Here is a 23,420-nt window from a genome sequence, read left to right as displayed (position 1 = left end):
GAAAAGAGCAGACACAAAGGAATGATAGGTAGGTGATAAATGTGAGTAAGAGACATAATCAGCTATGGAATGCCAAGTGGTGCAAGAATGAACAGGCTTACGGAGAGCAATGGGAAGATCCAAATCTGAATTGAGAGAGTCAGAAGTACCTTGGATTGCAGAGACAGATTGATCTGAGTTCAACTGGTTGCAATCATGAGGTTGAAGGCCCTTCTTCCTTCTACTGTATGTAAGTATCTCTTTCTCTTGCCTGCTGGGATCATCAGGAGCATCAGCTGAAGCTGGAGATGTAACTGGCACAGCGGGAGTCTCACTAGGTCGACCCAGAATGTTACAGCTAGGAGTAGTGGAAGGTGATGAAAGGGGAACAAAAAAGGAGGGAGAATGAGAATCCTCTTCCATCCCACTAGTCTCCCCCTGAAGAGGATTCTAAGAAGATTGGAAATAGGGTTGAGACTCAAAAAAGACTACATCTCTAGTGACATATTTTTTCTTGAATACAGGATCATAACACTTGTACCCCTTTTGCGTAGGAGAGTAACCCAAAAAAATCCCCTTTGTAGCCTTAGGATCCAGCTTGGTTTTCTTTGGATCCTTCACATGTATGAAGCATGTACATCCAAAAACCTGTGGGGGAAGAGGAAATTCTAGAAGAGTGGGACACAACACAGAGAAAGGGGTCTTCATACCCAGTACCTTAGATGGCATCCGATTTATCAGGTATGATGCAGTGAGAACAGCTTGAGACCAATATTGCTTTGGCACATTGTGCTGGAAAAGTAGAGCTCGAGCTATCTCCATTAGGTGCCTGTTCTTGCGCTCAGCAACTCCATTTTGCTGAGGGGTGTAACCACATGATGATTGATGTAACATGCCTTCGTCTTCCATGAATGAGTTCAAGGATCTTTCAAAATATTCAGCTGCATTGTCTGAACAGAATTGTTTTATCTTCTTATCAAATTGTGTTTCAACCATCTTGCAAAACATCATAATTATCCGTGGAACTTCTTCACGTCCTTTTAACAGATAAATCCAAGTGCACTGAGAATAATGGTCAATAAAACTGATAAAATAACGAAAGCCATCAATGGAGACAATAGGTGAAGGACCCCAAACATCAAAATGGACCAAATCAAAAGGGGCTTGAATTTCATTACTAGAAATTGGATACATTGATCTGCATTGTTTTGACATTTGACACACATCACAAACTAAACTTTGACTCGGATTGTCCTTACATAAATCGGGAAACAACATTGCTAAAGAAGAAAAAGACAAATGACCTAGCCTAGCATGCCACAAGTGCAGCCTAGCTCTTGACTCCACACTTTCTGGACTAGTAGTAGCAGAAGCTTGCAGTGCTGAACTGACATCTGCATCAAAATAATAGAGGCCCTCATACTCATGACCACTCCCAATCGTTCTCCTCGTCGATCTGTCATGGAAAACACAATGAAAGGGAAAAAAAGTTATATTGCAGTTCAAATTTCTTGTAAGCTTAGAAACAGACAACAAATTTGATGTAAGACTAGGAACATGTAAGACTGATTTAAGAGAGATCCTTGCTTAGGTCAACCACTCCCTTTCCCGAGATGGTGGAGAGGGACCTATTAGCTACTCTCATCTTATCCTGGCCAGACAATAAATGATATGAGGAGAATAATGAGGACATATGTGTCATATGGTCAGTGGCTCCTGAGTCAATCACCCAAGAGCTAGAATTAATGGAACTAGTTGCACTAAATGCAGAGGTTGTACCTGATTTGGCAAGAGAGGTGGAAGATAAAGGATTGTTCTTCAGATGGGCAAATGCTTGACTGAGAACCTCTACCTCACTAGCTGTAAAGCCCAAGGTACTTGGTCCAGAGGAATCAGTAACCTGCTTTGTGGTGGAAGAGGACACTGGTTGAGTACTCTGTGAGATGTCACTACTGCTGTTGGTGGCAAGATTCCCACTTGTTATGTGGCCCTTATGTTACATTTTTTCCTTTCTCAGAGCAGCTGGATTCAGATGAGGGTACAAGACCCAACATTTATCCTTTGTGTGTTTCTCACCACCACAATGGGTACACTTGAGGGACTTCTTGTCTGAAAATCTGCTTCCCTTAGTGGAGACTAAGGCTGAATGTTCTCCAGATAGTTCTGTTGCTTGTGTCTAGGAGTCAACCTGCATCTCCTTTCTCCTTACTTCTTCATTCCTCACCAGGTAGTAAACATGATGAAGCTCAGGTAATTCATCTTTCCCTAGAATTTGTGACCTTACACCTTCATATATAGGGTCTAAGCCTGCTAGGAACTTGAAGGCTCTGCCCTTCTCAATCTGCTTGTCATGGCTCTCCTTATCCCTGGCATTTTTCCAATCCAAAGTCATGTGATGGTCAAGCTCTTCTCAGAGACCTTCTAGTGTTGCAAAGTATGTTGCCACAAACATGTCTCCTTGCCTTAGGGCTGCAATGTCTTGGTTCAGTTTGTAGATTCTAGCATTATTTTTCTTTTGGCCATATGTCTTAGATACTTTCTCCCAAATTTTAGTGGCTGTAGGAAAATGATGAACAATTCTGGCCACCCGAGGAGTCATGGAGGCCAGCAACCAAGACATAACTGTGGCATTTTCCTTGCGCCACACAGTGTATTCAGGGCTGCTGATTTCTAGTTCCTTTTTATCTCCATCCAAATAGCCTATGAGTTCATGAGAGGTAATGAACAGTCTTGCTGAGACAAACCACTTTCTAAAGTTATACTCATCCAATAGCACACTTGTAATCTGCAAGCTATGCAGATTAGGGTTCTCCAGGTTTGAGGACCTTATAACAGGTCTGTTATCTTTAGAGGAAACTTCACCGGATAGTGATGACATCCTAACTTCGGTGAAGGAGTTGTTCACAACACTGTTTGGTGGTTCTGGTTAGGGCTAGCTGAAGTAGTCATAGAGTTCACAGTGCAGATAGCACACCAGATAGGCTTCACTTGGACTAAACCAGTTCGGGTACAACAGCAAGGAAAAAGTCTGTAACTGAACCAGTTCACAGAGATGGAGTAGGGCTAGTAACCGACCTGGAAATGATCTATAACTGAAGTCACCACAGTTCTGTAAAGGTCTTTCTGAACCAGTTTTGATGCAGGTTCTGATTAGCCGAAGTAACCTCAGCAGCCCTGATAGCTCGCAACACAGTTTCAGACTTGCCGAGATTGTCACAGTTCTGATGCAGTTCTATTACAACAGCAAAAGGTGTTCTGGGCTGGTAACCGACTTGTGCTATGCAGACTCAACTTGAACTTCGAGTACTGCAACTGTAAAGGGAGTTCCCCTCCTTACAGACAACACTAGGACTGCTGAAATCAGTCCTCAACTAGGTCTGTCCTATACAGACCTCTTCTTAGTAGCCGAATAGCTGCTAACTACTAGAAACTAGTAGGACTCCAGCTTCAGGGTCTTACCTCCCTTGCGCCCTACAACCAAGGGAAACCCTAGGTTGAACCTTGTGTTGTTCTCCTGCAACCCTAGGGTTTCACAGCAGCAACCCAGATAAAAAAAAAGTGAAATACAACAAGAAGGAGGAGATGGCGTCGGCAGTAACCAGGAAGGTGCTCAATGCTCTGATACCATGAAAGCTGAACCACTGTAGTCGAAGTAGTAGAAAAGAGGAGAAGAAGAAAAGATGCTGGAAATGTCGAACTGTACTTGCAGTCGACCATGCCTTTATTTATATATAAGTGAAGTACAAAGTACAAGAATTTACTGGGATACCCCTGATTAGTGATGGGACACCCAGAAGACTTAAGACATAAACAAGATTAGGCCCATTAGCAAAGGCCCAATTACAAGATAAGTTTAACATATGAATGGGCTAATAGGAATTCTTATAAGTCAAACACACTCAAGCCTTCTAACATATCATTTTAACAATACGGACTTCGATTGAGATAATTCAAGATGCGTTGGAAAGATAAGGAAAAGTAGGATTAGGATAGAGATTACCCTAAGTAGGGATTATCCTAGGAGGATAGATCCGGATCTCCAGAGGACTCTTGGTTCTCATTATCCTTAACACGCCCCCACAAGTGAAACGGCTTCGTGAAGACGTGCAGCTTGGACCTAAAGTGAAGAAATCGTGGTGTTGGAAGAGCCTTAGTCATGATACCGGTTACTGGTCCTTGGAGGAGATGAATTTCACCAGCAGCTTCTTTTTGAGAATTAGATCTCTCAAGAAATGAAAATCAACCTCTACGTGTTTGGTGCGTGCCTGAAATACCGGGTGTGCAACCAGGTGTGTGGCTTCCACATTGTCGCACCAAGCAACTGGAGGAGATGGGGAGGAGAAACCCAGATCTACAAGGAGGGACTGGATCCATAGGAGTTCTATCACCGAATTTGCAAGGGCTTGAAATTCTGCCTCTGTGCTAGAACGAGCTACTATTGCTTGTTTCTTGGCACTCCACGCAATGAGATTGTTTTCCAAATATACACAATAGCCACCTGTGGATTTACGATCATTAGGGTATCCAACCCAATCTGCATCACTAAACGCATGAAGCTGAAGGGAATTGGATTTGGAGAAATGAAGACCAACATCCAATGTGCCCTTTAAGTAATGAAGAATCCGTTTGACAGTAGCCCAATGAGCATCTGTGGGAGCATGAAGAAATCTGCAAACCTTGTTGACCGAATAGGCGATATTTGGTCTAGTGATGGTGACGTACTGAAGGGCACCTACAATACTTCTATATTTGGATGGATCCGATAGAGCTACACCTTGGAGAGTGGACAATTTGCATGACAAAGCCATGGGAGAAGCAATGGGTTTGGCATCAGTTAACTTGCTTCGCCAAAGCAAATCTAGGATATAACGTCGCTGCATTAGGACCAATCTTGTGGAAGTGGAGTAAGCTTCTATACCCAAGAACAAGTGCAGGTGGCTCAAGTCCTTTAGTTCAAAGGTCTCCGAGAGTGAGAAGATGATGTGGGAGATAGTATGAGGAGAGGATCCAATGATTAAGATGTCATCAACATAAACCAAAATAAATATGGAGACCTTACCCTCTATGTATATGAATAAGGATGGATCAGCCTGGGAGCAGTGAAAACCAAGACTGAGGAGGGTAGAACTCAGTTGAGAGAACCAGGCTCGTGGAGCTTGTCGCAGTCCGTATAATACTTTGCAAAGTTTACAGACATGAGTGGGCTTCGAAGGATCTTCAAATCCCTTGGGTAGTCGTACATAGATGTCCTCAGAAACAAATCCATTCAGGAAGGCATTGTTAACATCGAGCTGTCGGATATTCCACCCAAAGGAGACAACCAAGGCAATGACTGTATGGACTATAATTGGTTTAACCATGAGACTGAAGGTATCAGAGAAGTCAAGACCCGGTACTTGGCTGAAACCCTGTGCCACCAGGCGAGCTTTGTGACGTTCAATAGAGCCATCGAATTTATGTTTGATTTTGTAAATCCATTTTGTGCTTATTACATTCATACTAGGTTGATACGGAACAAGTTCTCAAGTAGCATTGTCCATGAGAGCTCGGTATTCCTATTGCATAGCATGCTGTTAGTGTGGATGCTTGGCCGCACTAGAGTATGTGGCTGGTTCACACTGCTCTGGTGTGATATCAGCAAGAAGGGTCATCGGAATAGGATACCTGGTAGTGGCCATTGATTTGGTGACCATGGTATGAGTTCGCTGTGGAGGTGGAGGTACAACAGGAGTAGCATCAAGAAGCTCTTGAATCAGTCTGGTTCAGCGGGGCGGCTTAGAGACAGATGATGGAGCATCGCTGGGAGCAGACTTAGCTGATGGAGTAGGAGCAGTGGGGGTCTCTGAAGGCACCGAGGGTGGTCGTTGGCGATTTGATGAGGGAGAGGAGACATCACCGGATGAAGAAGAGACGACAAGTGGTGGTGGAGCTGCGACTTGCAGGTTCGATGGACCTGTAACTGGATCGGTGGAGGTACTTGAAGAAGAACTGGTATAATTAGTACTGGATCGGTTAACTGGGTAGAGTTGCATACCAAGAAACCGAGATTCATCAAAGATGACATGCCGATTAATGTATTCACATCCATTGGAAGGATGCCAACACCTGTAACCCTTATGAGCGGTAATATATCCCAGAAAAATACACTATTGTGACTGGAATTCAAACTTGTGGCGATTATAGGGTCAAAGAAGAGGATAACAAGCACAACCAAAAATTTTGAGAAATATGTAATCCGGGATTCTTTGAAATAGTACCTCATATGGAGAGCGATTTTGAAGTGTTGGAGTGGGAAGGCGATTGATCAGGTACACTGCCATATGTGCGGCGTCAATCCAGAAAGAAAATGGGAGAGAGGCGAAAGCCAGTAGAGATAATGCAGACTCAACAATGTGTTAGTGCTTCCTTTCAACTGTACCATTCTGTTCATGAGTGTGTGGGCATGCCAACCAGTGATGAATCCCTTTAGAGTTGAGATACCGTGAGGGAGAGCAAAATTCCTCTCCCCAGTTAGATTGAAGGATTTTTATTTTTGTGGACAACAAACATTCCACATGCCATTTGAAGCTTAGAAAAGCATCCATAACTTCAGATTTCTTTTTGAGTGGGTACAACCAAGTAAATTTCGAAAAACCATCCACAAAAATAACATAATATCTGAAACCTTTATTAGAAATAGTTGGGGTTGGTCTCCATGCATCAAAATAAACGACTTCTAAAGGATGTATTGTAGTAAATTGTGAAACTGGAAGATGCTGTCCATGACTCTTACCCATTTGACATGACTCACACACAGTACTACTAGTACAACTCTAACAAGGTAAACCAAATTTGGAGATAACCTGACTCACTACTTTGAATGCAGCATGACCTAGTCGTTGATGCCATCCTGAAAAGGTAGTGCGTTCTCCGACGAAGGCAGTTGCTTTATTGTTGACTTGAGTCCCTCCAGAAAATTGATAGAGTCCATCTCTACCGGTTCCTTTGATGAGAACTCTCCCCGTATAATCCTTCACAAGAAAGAAATCACGATGGAACTCAAGATAAATATCATTGTCTTTGGTAAACTTGTTCGTAGAAAGCAGATTTTGGGTGATGTCTGGAACATGATAAATAGAATTGAGAGCAAATGTATGATTATTATGTGTCAATGATGAAGATCCGGAATGTAAAATTTGCAAACATGATCCATTACCAACTGTAACCTGATCTGAACCCATGTACTCAGACTGATTCTGCAGATTGTCTACATTTGGAGTGAGATGATGAGTGGCGCTAGAATTTGGATACCACATGGGATCAACTTCATTCCCAACACTTGTGTGATACGCAGCAGTGTTTGGGGGAGTCTGTTGTTCTCCTTGATATGATAAGTCATAGCACCTCTAGCAGATAAGAGCACCATGGCCTAGTTTATTGCAGACCTGGTAGGTGATTTGGGAAAATTTACCTTTCCCATGACCACCACCATTATTTTTTCCGCCATTTTACTGATTAGGATAACCACCACGGGTGCGACCACTGCCGCGACCTCTGCCATTACTGGGAGCGGAACCACCTCCGCGGTTGGTATTTTTGGAGTTCCAATTATTTTTATTTTTGCCATGTGCAACAAAATTTGTTGAAGGAGGGTTATCTGTGGCGGCCTAGTTGTGTTGTTCCAACAATGCCTCAAGATTTAAGAGAAGTCTCAGTACATCATTAATAGTAAGAAAATCAAAACCAGTCCTATTGGTGATCACAGTGACTATGGACTCATACTCGGTCCCAAGTCTAGAAAGAATGCACAGTATAAGGTTTTCTTTGCCTACAGGTTCAGAAATAGCTGCTAGGCTGTTGAAAATTACCTTGGCTCTCTTGACATACTCAGTTATTGATTCTGACCCTTTCTTGATGCTCTATAGCTATCATTTTAGATGGAGTGCTCTCAACCTTGAGATGGCGGAGTAGGTTGCAGATATAGCCTTCTAGACTTCGACTGATGTGGTTAAGCCAATCACTTTAGTCACCACACTCTCAGTGAGAGAAGAGATGATCCACCCGAGCACAAGTTGATCTAGCTACACCCAGTTATCATATTTTGGGTTCACCACTCTCTGTCCATCAGAGCCATCGATGTGGGTTGGAGGAGCTTGCATGGTTCCTTCTACAAGGCCCAACAACATGTGAGTTATGAGGACTGGAATCATCTGCACCCGCCAAGGTAAGTAGTTGTCGTGACTCAGCTTGATGGGAAGCGAATGAGAGATGTTGGGGACGTTGATCACTAATGTTCCCAACACAGAACTCAGGAATTGATTGAAGCTTCCTATGTTTGAGCTTGCAACTGAGTGCACACCGTTGTGAGCCACAACTCTGATACCAAGTTAAGAAAATAGAAGAACCGAAAAAACAAGAAAATAATTGAAGTAAAAATACTGTTGATGGTGTATGTGATACCATTAGACGTATGGTATTTATAGATGAGATGTTTACATTAGAGTGAAGTTCTACAAGAATTGTGAGATTGTACAGATAAAAGGATAGTCACAAGATGGATGAGTTGCATAGGATTATGATATACGGTAGGATTAGGATAGAGATTATCCTAGGAGGATAGTCACAAGATAGATCTGAATCTCCATAAGACTCTTGGTTCTCATTATCCTTTAACAGACCGATTCATGGTTTAAAGTATCGAAATTGGACATATCGTATCGTATCTTTGAAAAAGATATGGTCTGAAACGCTTGTTTCCAGGTGTTTCGAATTCCCAATTTTTTTAATAATAAAAAATATGCTAAAATCTTCCCAAAAACCCAAAATGTGAAAAAAATAAAATTAAAAAAAATAAAATTTCAACCGTTTCTAAATACCATTAAGATATGACCGAAACTAGTATGATACTTTGAACCTTGATCCGACTATGTTGTGTTAGTAGGAATTAGGAAATGGTTAATGCGTTGCTCTCGTATTTGTGGATTGTGATGATCAAAATTCTTGTTCTTGACAATAATCAAAATGTAAACTAGTTTTAAGAAATTTACCTTTATAATTATTATCGGATGGATCCTGGATGACCCTTATTAACACGGATCGGATTCGAAATTTTGAATTTGAATTGAGACAGAGGTAGTATGAAGTATCTACCTAATATCACTTCGTTTACCATCTACCAGCTTCTGAATTCTGGTCATGTCACGTCAAATAATTGCACTCGGCGGTTGTCGGCGGTGGACTGACGAGCCTACATCATCAATTGAATGCTCCGTTGGAAAAGATAACGACGAGGAGGATCTTCTTCCATCGTCAGATTGGAATCTACGTGAGACCATACCGAGGAAAAGGGCGGGTAAGGTGGGTAGCTGGATTATGCCAACAGAACACTGCTGAAGGGATGTCGAATGTGATGGTACCTTGTTGAACAGAGCAGAGATAGCTGTGAGAGCTGAGAAGCCGTCTGACGCCATCGATTATTAAAGCTAGCTGCTTAAATCAATGAGAAAGAAGAGGAAGAAACCAATGAGTTCACCCTCAACGCCGCTCATTGGAACGTACTGTTTTTCTTTTGCTACACCCGTTCCTGTTTGCGTTCTTGAGAGTCAAACTTCAAACGTTCAGATTCCAAGTTGAGGACTGAGGTTCGTCTTTCTTTATCTTACGTTTCGTTTTTCTTTCTGCACATACAGGTCTCAATACGAAGCTAACATTCTTAGTTTTTCTTTCTACTAGCGTGATTATGAATTTATGATTTCTTTTTATTTTTTTTTGTTTTATTTGAGAAAGAATACCCATTTCCTTTTAAAGCGACTTAGTTTTTTTTATTTTTTTTCCTATTTCACTTATTCTTTAAACAGTTTAACAGAGATGGGGAAGAGGTGTGACAACTGCAGATCGCAAGACCAATTTGTCTATTGGACTCACTTTCAGTCCAAACAGTTCTTTCAGATCCTGCATGATGATTTCGACCTGAAACTTGTAAGTTGAAGCCTCCTCCTCCTCCTCCTCCTTTATCTCTCTCTCTTTCTCTCTCTCTCTCTCTCTCTCCATCTCTCTCTCTCCATCTCTGTTTCTCTCGGACACAAAGGTTGCATGAATTTGCAGGTCATTCCCGCCAAGTTCGTGAAGAATTTGAAGGAAGACCTTTCGAGCCCCGTCACTCTCAGAGGTCCAACTGGGAAAGTTTGGAAAGTTGGGCTGGTGAAAGCCGGGGATTCTTTGTTCTTTCAATACGGTTGGGATGAATTCGTGGAAGATCATAACCTCGAAGAGGAGGATCTCTTAGTCTTCAGGTACAGTGGGAGCTCGACTTTTGATGTTTTAATGTTTGACCAACTTAACCTCTGTGAGAAGGAGTGCTCGTATTTCGTGGGGAAATGCGGATGTGAAAGGAAGGAAAACACAAGGGATGATTCTATGGAAGCGGACTTCATGCATTCATCTGTAGAGCGTGGAAGAAGAGGAGGAAGAAGACGTAGATTCACTTCATCAACCAAGACTAACCAAGGAAGAAGAGGGAGAGGAAGAGGGAGAGGAAGACGTACGTTCATTTCACCAACCAATGAGGAAGAGTTGAAAACATCAGAACCAGGTATTCGACGCAATTCGTCTCAGTCTAACGACAGAAGTGTTAGAAAAGAAGCTTCCGCATCTGTCCGTGACTGTGCCAAACGGAAATTCATGGGGGAAGAATCCGCTGGTAAGACTAATCAACCCTTGTTTGGCTTATCCAAATTGATGCCTTTTCTCTGTTTGGTTAAATTATTCCAACTTCCAAAAAAGGCTCTGGCGAGTTGAAAGTCCATTACCCTGTTTAAGGCAGAAAATACTCGAAACAGCTTCGGAGAATTTCTGTATCTATGGCTTTTGTTTTTGCCCATCTCCGCATAAGGACTCTTGGAAAGTTCTTATTTACAGACATGATAACTTTCCTTATGACTGTTAAATGCTCTTTGCTGACTTACGGTTCTTTTTCTTTTTTTTTTTTTCTTCTATTCTGAAAGATTCTTTTGGTGATGATGGAATACCTGAAAATTTGAGCCGGTCGTATCAGCTGCATTTCGTCTCAAAACGACGGCCTGTAACTGAAGTTGAGAAAAAGAGGGCCTATCAATTGGCTTCTGCAGCTTCAGCGTCGACTGATCATAGAAGTTTCATTGTGGTTATGCGACAAACCCATGTTTGCAGGAGATTTCATTTGGTAAGTTATGTTTTCTGATTCATCTCCTAAGCGTAATTTTTCCTCTTTAAATCTGACTTTATTAAACAGCATCGAAAATAGATCGAGAAGCAATCCAAAAGAAAAAATGAAAACAAGAGAAACCACATAAAAGACTACAACCTAATACTAGCTTTAGCAGAAATAGATAGCCCCTGTGGTAATCTAATTCACTACATACATCTTTTAGAATATGTGAAGTGTCACTGTAGGCAAACCATAATTCCTTAATTAATGCATCTCTGACTCAGATTAGTAGTAGCATTATGAATCAACTCCAAGCAATCGCTTGTCATTGTTTTACTTCAGCTTTAATTTTTAACAAAAAAAGATTCTTTTCGTTCATTTTTGTCCACTGACATTGAGACAATCATGCCCTAATGCTATGCTTGGTTTGATATAAACAAGGGATAAACAGATAGTTGAGGGAAAGTTCTTAAAATTCCCTATGAACTTTCTCCCTACTTTCTGTTTTTATTATTCTTTCAAACCAAACACAACCTAGGAGTTAGTTTATCATCTAAATTATATGGTAAAATTTTAGTTATTTTATGTTTACATCTAGAAAAAATCAGTTTTTTTTTTCCTTTTTTTTGTAATGATGGTGTAAAACTTTAGTTAAAATCTTTTTGTTTCACGTGGCAACATCCAACAGCTTATTTGCAATTGGACGCATTGGATGACATATAAAGAGGGATGCTATTGGGCTTCCCCTTTTCATGGGACACCTTTTGAATTTTTGAATGCCCCCTACTGGAATAACCCAGAAATCCATTTTAAGAACTTCTAGAATTCTTACTTCTGTCTACTAAACTGGTGGTTGGACTTGTTCAATAGGTGGTTCAGTCAACAATCGGCATTGGTGTGTGATAAAAGGCACTGTCATTGGTCTTTACACTAATTGTTCCTTTCTCCTCTTGCAGACAATCCCAGTTCTTGATGTGACTTACAATTTCCCCCCGAGAAACCAAGATGTCACCCTCTCACTGAAAGGAAAAACTTGGCCTGTCATCTTCAAATACCAAACAAATCCCCTAAATGGAGGATTTGCAAGTGGGTGGGCAGATTTTGTATTTGACAATAACTTAGAAGAAGATGATGTATGTGTCTTTGAAGTTGTGGGTGGAAGAAACAACTCCATTCTTGTAAACGTTCAAATTTTCCGGGTTGTAGAAGCGGTGACTCCCTTGAGGAAGGTCAAGTGTCCCTCGAGAAGAAGTGCCAAAAGACAAGTAAAGGAGGCCTTGGACAAGGTAGTAGTCCCATGTGATTTCTTAGATTAATCACGTCTGGTGTTTCTGTTTTAAGATGCATGTATGTAGCTTTTGGTATGAATACTTTTTTTTTTTTTTGAAAACATGACAGTTCTTGAGATTACATTTTGTTGAATACCTACCTACCTGCTGATGGTGTTGTTTTGTTTAGCTTAGGTTTATGGCATTTGTAGTTGGTCTTGTATGATTTACTTATGGTCTAGTCTAGTATCTCTATTCAGCGACAGCTTAATAACTGAGGCCGTATTTGCTGTTTTTTTCCTGTTTTCTCAAACCAAAACAGCCTAAACAAATGTGCTCCTTGGAACCAGAGAATTTTGAATGCAAACTTCGCAATGAGAAATCATGAGTGCGGGAAAACTGGGGTGTTCAGTCATAATTGATCATATTGCCATGTTTGTGTTTGCACTTTGCAGCAGATCCTGTGTCGTGACCGTATCAAACTATGGGTTGTCTTGATCACTGATGGAAAAGATCTTAACAAAGCTTCTAGCTTGCTTTTATTTGTTCTGCTGCTTGGGTGTCGTAATTTTATTTCACATAACATACTATCACTAGTTTTCAGCAATCATGTCCTGCATCCTGCTGTCATCAAGGTTCATGTTTGATTGGTCGATCCATTTGGTATTTCCATTGATGATGCCTATCAAATATCATTTGGTTTTGCCTCCGTAGATCTGGACTCCCTGAAAGAGTGAAGTGTTTCACTTCTGTAGCTAACTGGATCTGTAATCCTCCTCTTTGGCCCAGGTTAATCAAGAGGAAATGTAATCTCTGTAACAAGAGATTAACAAAGAGGAAATGTAATCTACCTAGAACCTTTCAAGCACTTTTAATGGGTTAAGAGTGCGAGGAAGATAGGAAGTTTATACAAGGCATTCGAGGTCTCTTCCCCTGCATGTAAGACGGTAGCCAGATAATTTTCATTATTTTTTCCATAGGTAGAAAAGGGGAGAAGAACAGAATGCGAGTTATTCAAAGGTTTGCAAGTTTTACTCAACTTAAGGAATGTGAATAGATTCCATTAAGTTGGCTACAGATAATGGTGTCACTATTCAAGCTTGTCCAAAGACCTCGGTGATTTCATTTGAGTGAGCTGAATCACTTGATTAGACTTCCAGTATATCGTCCTCTAGGAACTGTTTCGCTTGTGATTACTTTTATAGGTTTTTGGAATGGCGGTGTTTTTAATTCTCAACATTTGTACCTGAATTTTAAAATTGGAATAGCTATTTATTAAAACCTAATGTGCCAAGTTGGCACTTTCATGCTTTCTTTTTCTTTTTCCATTATTAATTATATCTCTTCATTAATTAAACCATTAACTCTTCCCTTCATTTTGCTAATTGTCTCCCCTCTCCATTACTTAATTAAATTGCCTAAAATTCATTAATTTTATCTATATCTATATCCATTTCAATTAATTGTAATTTCAAATACATATTAAATATAATTGTATTAAACTGTAATTATTAATTAAGAATAATTATTTTGAAATGATAATATTCAATGATATATAATTAGGCTAAATAATCTATTTTCATTTAAAAGGTAATTAATTTTTAAGTTAATTAATTAATTAATAACTTTACATTAAAAATAAATATTATTTACTTTACCTAACAAATAAAATTGGTGTTTACTGAATTGGAGGTTTAATTGTTTGGGTTGGATGAATCAAACTATGACGTGTCATCCATCTATATGTATAAGGTCTACTTGTATTATTTTTTTACAAATAAGATCCAAAAGTTGAAATTTGAGGTCAACAAGTGAGGTTTTGTTTTTTGTTTTTTCTTTTGTTTTTTATCTGTATAGTGGGGTTACAAAGATCGTGAAAAGTTAACCAAAATAAAGAAAAGATTATCCCTAGCACAGAATTAAATCCTCTAGAAGTTCTCAATAAATCGTATATTGTAACAAGTGACGAAATGATTGCGTCAAAAGGGTCAATGGTTTAACTACCCAAATCAAGCATGGTGGGCTTTAGGAAGTCCAAAATTAAAAATAGGCTAAAGTGATGGTTTGAATGGTTCAATTGTTTGAGTCAATAATATGTTGAAAACATTAAATGAATCATCATAAAAATTATAATCTATTTATATTCTATTTGAAAATAATAAACATTAATTAACCATAGTAAAAATAATTTAGTAAGTTACTTAAATAAAGTAGAAATAATTATTAATTATTTTTATTCATATAAAAAAATATTTTAATTAATAAAAGGAATAAGATAAGTTAAAAACTAATATCAAAATTATCCAACAATTTTTAATTTTGTAATTAATATTACTAGTTTAAAACCAACTTAAGATCCATTGAAAAACAAAAACTTAATATAGTTAATTAAATTTAAAGGATTAATAAAAACTAAAATGTAATAATAGTTTAAAATATATTTTAATTAATTTATAATCAATTTGAATATCATTTAAAATAGAGAATTATAAAAACCTCCTTAGTTTTGACCTTAACAAAAACCTCCCCTATTGTTTTGAGAAAAAGGTGCAAATACCTTCCTTTTGTTAGCCATTCCAAATAAAAAAAATGCTGATGTAATGCATTATTTTTTTAAATCCAAATTTTCCCTTATCCAAGATCATTCATATGTAAATTTACTAAAATACCTTGAAAAAATATTTGATTCCTTTTACTTCACTTCAGCCTTTTTTACCTTCAACTAAGATGATGGGGAGAATACTCTTTGAAAGTTGTATGGTAAAATAAATTAGGGTATAATGCTTTAGCATTGATTAGGGTATATGCTAATTTTATTGTTTTTGTTACTGAAAAGCCAAGGTTAATGAGGTATCTGCACTTTTATAAATTGTTATAAGAAGAGGTTTTTTTTTTTATAATTTTACCTGAAACTTATATAAAAATAATAAAAAAATCAGTGAAAAGTAATAAACATAATTAGCATTCAGATACAAATAAATAACACAAATGTATCTAGGCCATTGAAAATTGGCCACTTGCATTAAAGCGTGCTTCTTAGGTTGTGATCAGATAAATTAACTAGACATAACCCAAAAAATAATACTTCAATTGGATTTAGATGGGCACAGCTTAATTGAAAAATGTCATGAAACTTTAATTTCAAATTTTCTTATAAATAAAGTTCGTGCCTCGCATGGGTCCTAATTACTACATATTATAGTTCAAAAAAATAACCACAAGTTGAACATCCACTTTTAATTCATATTATTTGGTTTTGGATGTTTTCATTGATTAGTTCCTTATTTCTTCTCTCTCTCTCTTGAATGTGATAATATGATGGGGTCGTGTTTGTCGTTGGGGTGCAAGGTTTGGGCATAGGATTTATTAAAATTTGAATGGGCCTTGCCTCCAAGTTTGTGCCCGATGCTATGTAAATTGTTCAAATTAGGATTTATTGCACCCCTCGGGTGTAAGTTGGCCTAAGTTAAGTTTTTGATGATTTGACCTAGGGGTGTTCACAGGTCGGGTTGGGTCGGTTTATTGGGGTTTTCCCAACCGACCCGACCTGGTCGGGTTACCTGAGGTGGAAACCGAAACCAACCCACTGATAGGTCAAACCGACCTGGTCGGTTTGAGTTGGGTTGGGTCGGTTTCGGTTTTGCTCCTGTACAAAAGGACACCTAATTGAATTCTAATTGTAATTGCCTAATGGGTTGCCTATTTGGTGTAAAAGATTATAGAAAGTTAGAAAGTAGGATAGATTGCCTATTCTAATTGTAATTGCCTAATGTGCCTTCTAATTCTAGTAGAAGACTAGTTATAGTTAAGTAGGAGACTACTCAAACTAGGAACTACCGAACTAGTAGAAGACTAGTTCGGTTCGGGTCGGATTGGTTTCGGTTTTTACACAAGAAAACCGAAACCGACCCGATATATCGGTTTATATATTTTCCCAACCCGAAACCGACTGGTACTGATGAAAACCCGGCTGACTCGGATTGGGTCGGTCCGGATTGGTCGTTTGATCAGGTTGGGCATTCTTATGAACAGCCCTAATTTGACCTATAAAGAAATTTGGGCCGTGGGCTTGGATGCCTATTCTACATGTTCTTTGGTAGGCAAATGGGCTACACAACAAGGATAGCCCTCCCCCAAATTCCTAGACCCCTACCAAACCGTGGTGAGGTCTCCAATACAACTAGCAAGTTAATATTAAAACCACTTAAATGTCTTTATCAATTTTAACATGCCATAATATCAAGGTTCAAAATATATTGCATTGGTGTGTTGTTTGGATTTTAAGGGTCGGTCCATCAATATGTTAATTGTGAAGAGAAGAGTTTCATTTTAATGATATAAGGGCCCATTTGGTTCATAGGGGTTTGGGACCGGAATCAGAATGGCCCATTACGATTTCAACTGTTTGATTGGATAAAATTGGAATACCATTTCCATTTCTAGTGGAGACATTTGCCATTCCCTCCCCCTCCCTTGGAAATGGGATCTCATTCCAGTTGATTGTAGATAATATTATTATGGCAAAATAAATAATTCACCACATACTAACTCAAAAGAAGGGAAGCGGATAAATAGCAATCAAGTTGGACATGTCAAGGCATTTGAGCGAATGGGCTGAAAATTTCTTCAAGTAACAATGATGAAGATGTAGTTTCCTTCTAAATAGTGTAATCTAGTCGCTTATCTTTTCAATCAAAGATAGGAGAAGGAATGTATGAACATTTTCATCTAAATTAGGGTTTAAGGCACGGTGGCCCTCTCTCCCCATACCTCTTCATCTATCTTAGGTATGGAAGTACTCACCTAGCTTCCTAACCGAATCTCAACTGATAGTTCTCTCCAAGGTATTACTCTGACTTGTAATGGATCAACCATAACTACACATCCGTTGGTTGCTGATGATGTGATTTTATTCTGCAAGGATGAACCCTCACAAGAGTCTTGTGCGAAGTCTTAAAAAAATTTGAATCTCTTTTTGGTCAGTGCATTAACCAGAGAAAATCCTCTCTAATGTTCAGTAAGATTTGTCACTGGACAACATCACAAATTTCTCTCAAAAAACTTCTGTTGGGAACAAAGTACCTTGGTGAACCTCCTTTCTCAATTCGGAAGAACAACTCTAATTAAATCAATCATCAAAGCACTCTTAATCTACCCTATGTTGACTACCATTTTTCCAATCAAGATTCATTCAGCCATTGAGAAGCTCTCACACGACTTCTGGTGGTATGACATGAGGAGGAAAACAAAGCACACTCTCTCGTGGTCCAAATTATGCCAACCGAGAATGGTGGGTGGTTTGGTGTTTAGAAGTCTGCCGATGAACGGCTCCATTCAGTAAGCAATTATGGTGTCTCCTGACTTGTCAAAACAGTCTCTAGGGTAGGCAGTCAAACATAAATATTTATATTTCTCCACCGCTAGTATATTCATGGCAAGAAACAAACGAAACTACTCAAATTGGTGGAGGCAAGCTCATGGAGCTTCTCTAGGAACTAAAGCCCCATATCTTATGGCTAGTTAAAGATGGAACAAACATCTTTGAGCCCCGTTTGGTTCGCGGTAATAGGGGTTTGGAATTGGAATCGAAATGGGTTATTTCAATTCCAATTGTTTGGTTAAATGAAATCAGAATCTTATTTTCATTCCTGTTGGAATAGCGTTGCTCCGGCCATTTGAAAAAAATGGCCATTCCCTGCCCCTCTCTTAGGAATGAAATTCCAATATTCCTACTGATTTTAATTACAATTCCTATTTCCTATCTAAACCAAACAGATTATAGAATATTCCAATTCCGAAAGATTCCGATTTCAATTCTAATCCCAATTCCAACTGTAAACCAAACGGACCCTGTGTTCCATGATGCTTGGATCCCAACTGTTTGAAGGGGTACCACTACATCTTGTAGCTCTTTGAATATTGATCATCATCAGATGAAGGTGGCAGATTTGTTAGATGAAAATAACTCTTGCCGAACAGAATGACTGCAATAAATTCTTGATCCAACATACATTCCAACTTTTTATTTAGACATTTTTATGGGATAGACTTCTCACTGAGGACAAGTGTGCCTGGCCTCCACGAGAGGACTTGAAGTGACCCTTTTACCAATATCACCCTGAAACTGCACACCACCTATTCTTCAAAATTCTCGTTTGCTTGAGTTGTGTGGTGTCATGGCCAAGTGGGGATGAACCCAATGGAGTGTTAGTCAAACCGATTTATTCTTTTTTTTTTTTGGTAATACAAATCGATTTATTCAATCTTTATGGATTGGTTGAACTCTCTGTGATCAATCACAGACAAAGGAATCTATCATACCCTATTTGGGAATGGCAAGCTCATCTTTGAAAATGTTATGGCAAGCTAGAAACAAGCTCATCTTTGAAAATGTTACCCCGTCACCCCAAGCTTTAATTGAAAAAGCAGCTCAATATTTCTAACTTGTCTTCCCCCCATTTGTACTTACAGCTATAGAGCTGCCAATCAATACATCTCATACGCATACTTTACAAGTTGGCAAAACCATTCCAGCTGCAGAGATGTTAATTGGGCTAATGGGCTGTGTCACCCGTGGCCTGACATGGGGCAGACCCATATATATTATGTATATATAATTATATACAAATATGTATTAATAATTATATATTAATTTTTATTTTCAATTTTATTACACTATTTTATTCCAATTGTATTGTAATTTTTTAATTTTTTTAATTCCATTTCACTATTTCATATGTAAACAATTTTATACATCAAAATTCATATAAAATAAAATTTTAAGTTTTTTTTTTCAATTTTTTGTCTATTTAGCTACCTTATTTTAAATTTTCATTTTTTTTTAAATATGCCTCTCATGGCCTGAGCTAAGGCTTGCCCATTGCACAGCACGACGGCTCGACCTATGCCCGCCTAGTATCATGCCATGAGTTGTGTTGGACCTGACCTCTAGAGTATCCCAAAGGCTTGCCCATTGCACAGCACGACATGGCCTGCCAAAGCACAGGCCGCCCATAGGTCGTGCTGTGTTGGGGGTCGATTTACACCTCTATCCAATTGAGTGAGGAAATTGGAGTAGTTGGCTGAGTATTTCTGGAATGTCGGAGTCGGGGAATGGATACTCCTCTTCTAGTTCCTTCAGAGTAGGCCTAAACTTCTCTTGGCCTTAATTTGCAAAAGATTTCACTTTGATTTCTATCTTCTTCTTCTTGCCGGAGATCTTAACTGGTGCAGTGGTAGTATTCATGACTTCCTTTCCTTTGGAGGAGGAGGTCCTAAGGTCCTTCTTAACTTATTTCCTTCCATCATTCTTTTCATGAGGATCACTTAGTTGGGGATTCCCAGGCTTGGCTATCTGGATTTCCAAGTCATGAGCTCGAGTAGCTAACTCTTTGAAGGTAGTAGGCATGTTCCCTTTGAGGTTGTAGAGTAGTCCCCAATGCATCCCTTGAATGCATGTGTCTATGGTAGAGGATTGGCTGATTTGTTCATTGCATTGAAGGGCGAGGTTCCTCCACTGCTCGATGTAGTCGATGATGGACTCATCCTTTCTTTGCCTTGTAGTAGAGAGTTCTGGAAGTCCAACGGTTAGTCATGTACAGTAGAAGCGAGTGATGAATTCTTTCTCAAGCTGCTCCTAACTATTGATGGAGCCAGGCTGGAGGTCGGTGTACCAATCAAACATTGTAGACTCGAGGGAGCGAACAAATTGCTTGACCATTTGGTCGCCGTAGGTTCTCGCGTTGTTGCAAGTCTCGATGAAGTGGGCTATGTGCTGCTTCAGATTGCCCTTCCCGTCGAACTACTGGAACTTAGGAGGTTATTAGCCGACTAGCATGCGCATCTTATCAATGCAACAAGTGTATGGTTTGGCATACACTAGAGAGGTCTGTGGAACTCCTCCATATTGAGCCCTTATGGTGTTAGCAGTCATGTACTGGAGTTGTTGCATCGTCGGAGAAGCGACAGAAACTTGGGTGGTGTCTTGCATCATGTTCTGCACTGTGACATGATCGTGCTCCTCTTTTTGCTGCTTCTGCTGCTCTTGGAGGTTAGGAGTCATTGGAGGAGTGAATCCTGGAGGGTGAGAAGGTCCTTGACTGGACTCTGCTTGGCAATTTTGTATCTCTAGTTTGTTCATCAGGAAGGCAATGTGGAGATCCTTCTCAGCATTGGAGCTCTTGAGGTTGTCAATGGCTTCAGTCACCTTCTAGAGTCGTTCTTCCATCATTGCGGCTTCTGTCATCATCACTGGTACGACGCCATTAGAAGCAGAGTAGGAGTTGTGTGATGGAGAGGAGTGGGACTCCGTCCTTGATGCAGTGCTAGATTGGTCATCAGGGAGAAAGTGTTTCTTTTCTTTCACATCAATGTGTGGAGAGTTGAAGAGGCTTTCCTTCCGCAGAGTAGTCGCCTTGGTCATTTTCCATGTAGGAAGCTCCACTGGAGATGGTAGCTGTGTTTTGTTGGATTTCGCCATAGCACGTGTGACAGGACGGTTGTAGGAAGAATCGAAAGCGCTAGAAGACTTGTGGAAGGAAGTTGTAGCTTTCTTGGTAGCCATTGGATGACTGTTGCTGTTGCCAACTCAAAAGATGAGAGGAAGAGAGCGTCCCACCAGGCGTGCCAGAAATTTGTCGACACAAATTTCGTATATTTGATTAGCACAAAATATGGAGACAAATTACAAAAATAAATTTGTAATAAAGAAAACAAACAAGGGAATGAACTCTCTTTGATTTTTGCTCGATGACGTGAGCAACCTTTGATTAACGGTTGAATTTGGTGAAGACGAGGGCCGTTGGCGTGTTTCTCGTACTTCTTGAAGTGTTGATGTAGATTTTTTTGATTTTGGTGTTTTGAGAGATTTGGTGTAGATTTCTTCACTCCGGGCTTCGCGCTTGATCGGTTGTTAAGGATGCTTATCTAAAAAGGACCCTTTTGTGGTGGCTTGATCTTCTTTGGAGAGCTTGAATATAGGAGCTTGTGGTTGTTTGTAATCTTCAATGTTGGTGTCTGAGAGCTTCTTGCAGTGTGATTCTCTCAAAATGAAGAAAATGCCCTATTTTTCCCTAGGCAAGGCTATTTATAGCCAAGGGTTAAGGCTGCCACCTCAGCCCACTTAGCTAACCAATCCCATGTGAGTGGGGTGTTGGATTAGCATTAACTCCTATACATGCACCATTATTGCCAATAGAACCACCCTATTACAATAGGAGATGGGCCAAATTGGACTTGATACACTTGGATCCTTAGGCCATCAAGACGTACTTATGTAGACTTGGGCCTTATGCGGATGGAGGCCCATATTATTTAGAGACTGTCATGTAAATTAAGCCCATTTGTTTGGCTTAAAATTCACATGCCTACACACACCATTAAAAGCCAAAAGAAGAGAAGACACGATCAAAGCTCTCAACTTGAACTTGTTTCTTCTCTTCCTATTTCTTTCAACACAATGAAATTTTCTTTCTCCATAAGCTTTCATCACCTTCCGTGGTTTCTCAGAAACATTTCTCTCTTCTCCTTCTAGAAAGCCTCTTCTTTGTTTATAATCTACCCTTCTTTTCGTCGTCTCTTTCTAGTGTATCAATCTCTGAAAACTCTAACTTCACCTTAATTTGTGCATTACTGCGAGGACAAAACAAAATAGCATTACCATTCCTTAATTGTATTAGTTTTCCTAGTGGAATTCCGATTACCCCAGCAAATCCCAGTTTTCCGATTCCGCCGCCGGAATTGTGTTCCTGTGTGTTCTCAGGACATCCCCTAGTTCTTCTCTCCTTTGCTGGAGATCCGGTAACAGTACTGTTACAGATTATAAAAGAATATACAATGGCCGAATCACCGTGGGAGGAGACTTCGCTCGTGGGTTGTCAGAAACTGGAAAATAGAAAGGAAAAAAAAAAAAAAAAACAGTTTTCGGGAGTTACCTTCGTTCAGGTGAATGTTGATGACTGCCGCTGTGAGCTGTTCCGACCTGTTGATAATAGAAAAGAAAAAAAAAACATTAGTTTGTAAGAAGAAGAAGAAGAGGAGAGAGAGGAGGAAGAAGAGGGAAAGGAAGACGAAGAACACGTACAGACTAGAGGCCGGACGATTTGTCTCTCGCCACCGGTAGCTTCGTCGTTCACGAGGCACTGGTGTGAAGTGAAGGCACCGGTGATCTGTAACTGTTGTCTTTTTGTATCCGGTTGAACCGGACGGAGTCGATTGACGGCCAAACCCACGTTACCATTACACAAGACAAACTTAATCGACGTGGTCAAACGTGATTGGTGGGTGCATTCGTTCAGTGCACCCATGGTGCACAGAACGCGGACTCAATTTAATTCTACAAACAGGTTTTGCTTCACCCCTCACAGTTTCTGTGCCCATTAACTGACTTAGTTATATCATATTTTGAATTCTCCTCATTGTCCTAGTAGCTACGACAGGTTTTACATTAATGGATTCTCCAAATCCTTTTGTTCGGAATATCTGGACGAAGAATGAATTGCCTTTTAACTCAAAGGTGCAGGCATCACCCTCTTCAATGCTGTTTGCTTTCCAAAATTGAACCATTCCAGATGCCAGGTCGACACGGCCATCTGTCCTCTTTTTGACCTTCACAGGCCATGGTCTCCCCTCAGGATCCCAAAGCTGCATTGTTTTCACCTTGCTTCCAAGGACGTTCTCTTCGGCAAAAGCCTTCGGAATAGTCTGTCATCCAACATACAGAAAGAGTGAGGTGAAGAAATCAAATGAACTGAATCAAGCATTTTTTAATATCTCACTTTACCCAGGTATCTGAAGCATGAAATTTAGTCCAAAACTCACCATTTGATATTTTCTAGACTCACAGCAAGGAATAGTGAAATGGGGGTGCTCTGTTTTATATGAACAGGCAGCTTCAAATGCTGCATTTCTAGCCTTGATGACAGCTCTCCTCTTTGGACCATTAACATATCCACCTGCATGCATATGATGTAATGACATGAGTAGAATGAAGAGAGACAGAGTATAATGTG

The 23,420-nt window shown here is 39.8% G+C and overlaps 1 protein-coding gene across 1 annotated transcript; it reads left to right on the top strand.

Moving 5' to 3' along the window:
* Positions 1-9,275: 9,275 nt before the first annotated feature.
* Positions 9,276-12,641, top strand: LOC104601971 (B3 domain-containing protein REM16-like). Its single transcript, XM_010265494.3, has 5 exons — positions 9,276-9,599; positions 9,816-9,936; positions 10,063-10,657; positions 10,962-11,158; positions 12,100-12,641. The coding sequence occupies exons 2-5, from the start codon at positions 9,826-9,828 to the stop codon at positions 12,457-12,459; spliced, it is 1,263 nt and encodes a 420-aa protein (XP_010263796.1). The 5' UTR covers positions 9,276-9,599; positions 9,816-9,825; the 3' UTR covers positions 12,460-12,641.
* Positions 12,642-23,420: the final 10,779 nt, after the last annotated feature.

This window comes from Nelumbo nucifera, chromosome 6 (genome assembly GCF_055504915.1).
Source record: "Nelumbo nucifera cultivar China Antique chromosome 6, China Antique-T2T, whole genome shotgun sequence".
Lineage (NCBI taxonomy): Eukaryota > Viridiplantae > Streptophyta > Magnoliopsida > Proteales > Nelumbonaceae > Nelumbo > Nelumbo nucifera.
This window is presented reverse-complemented; position numbering and strand designations above follow the sequence as displayed.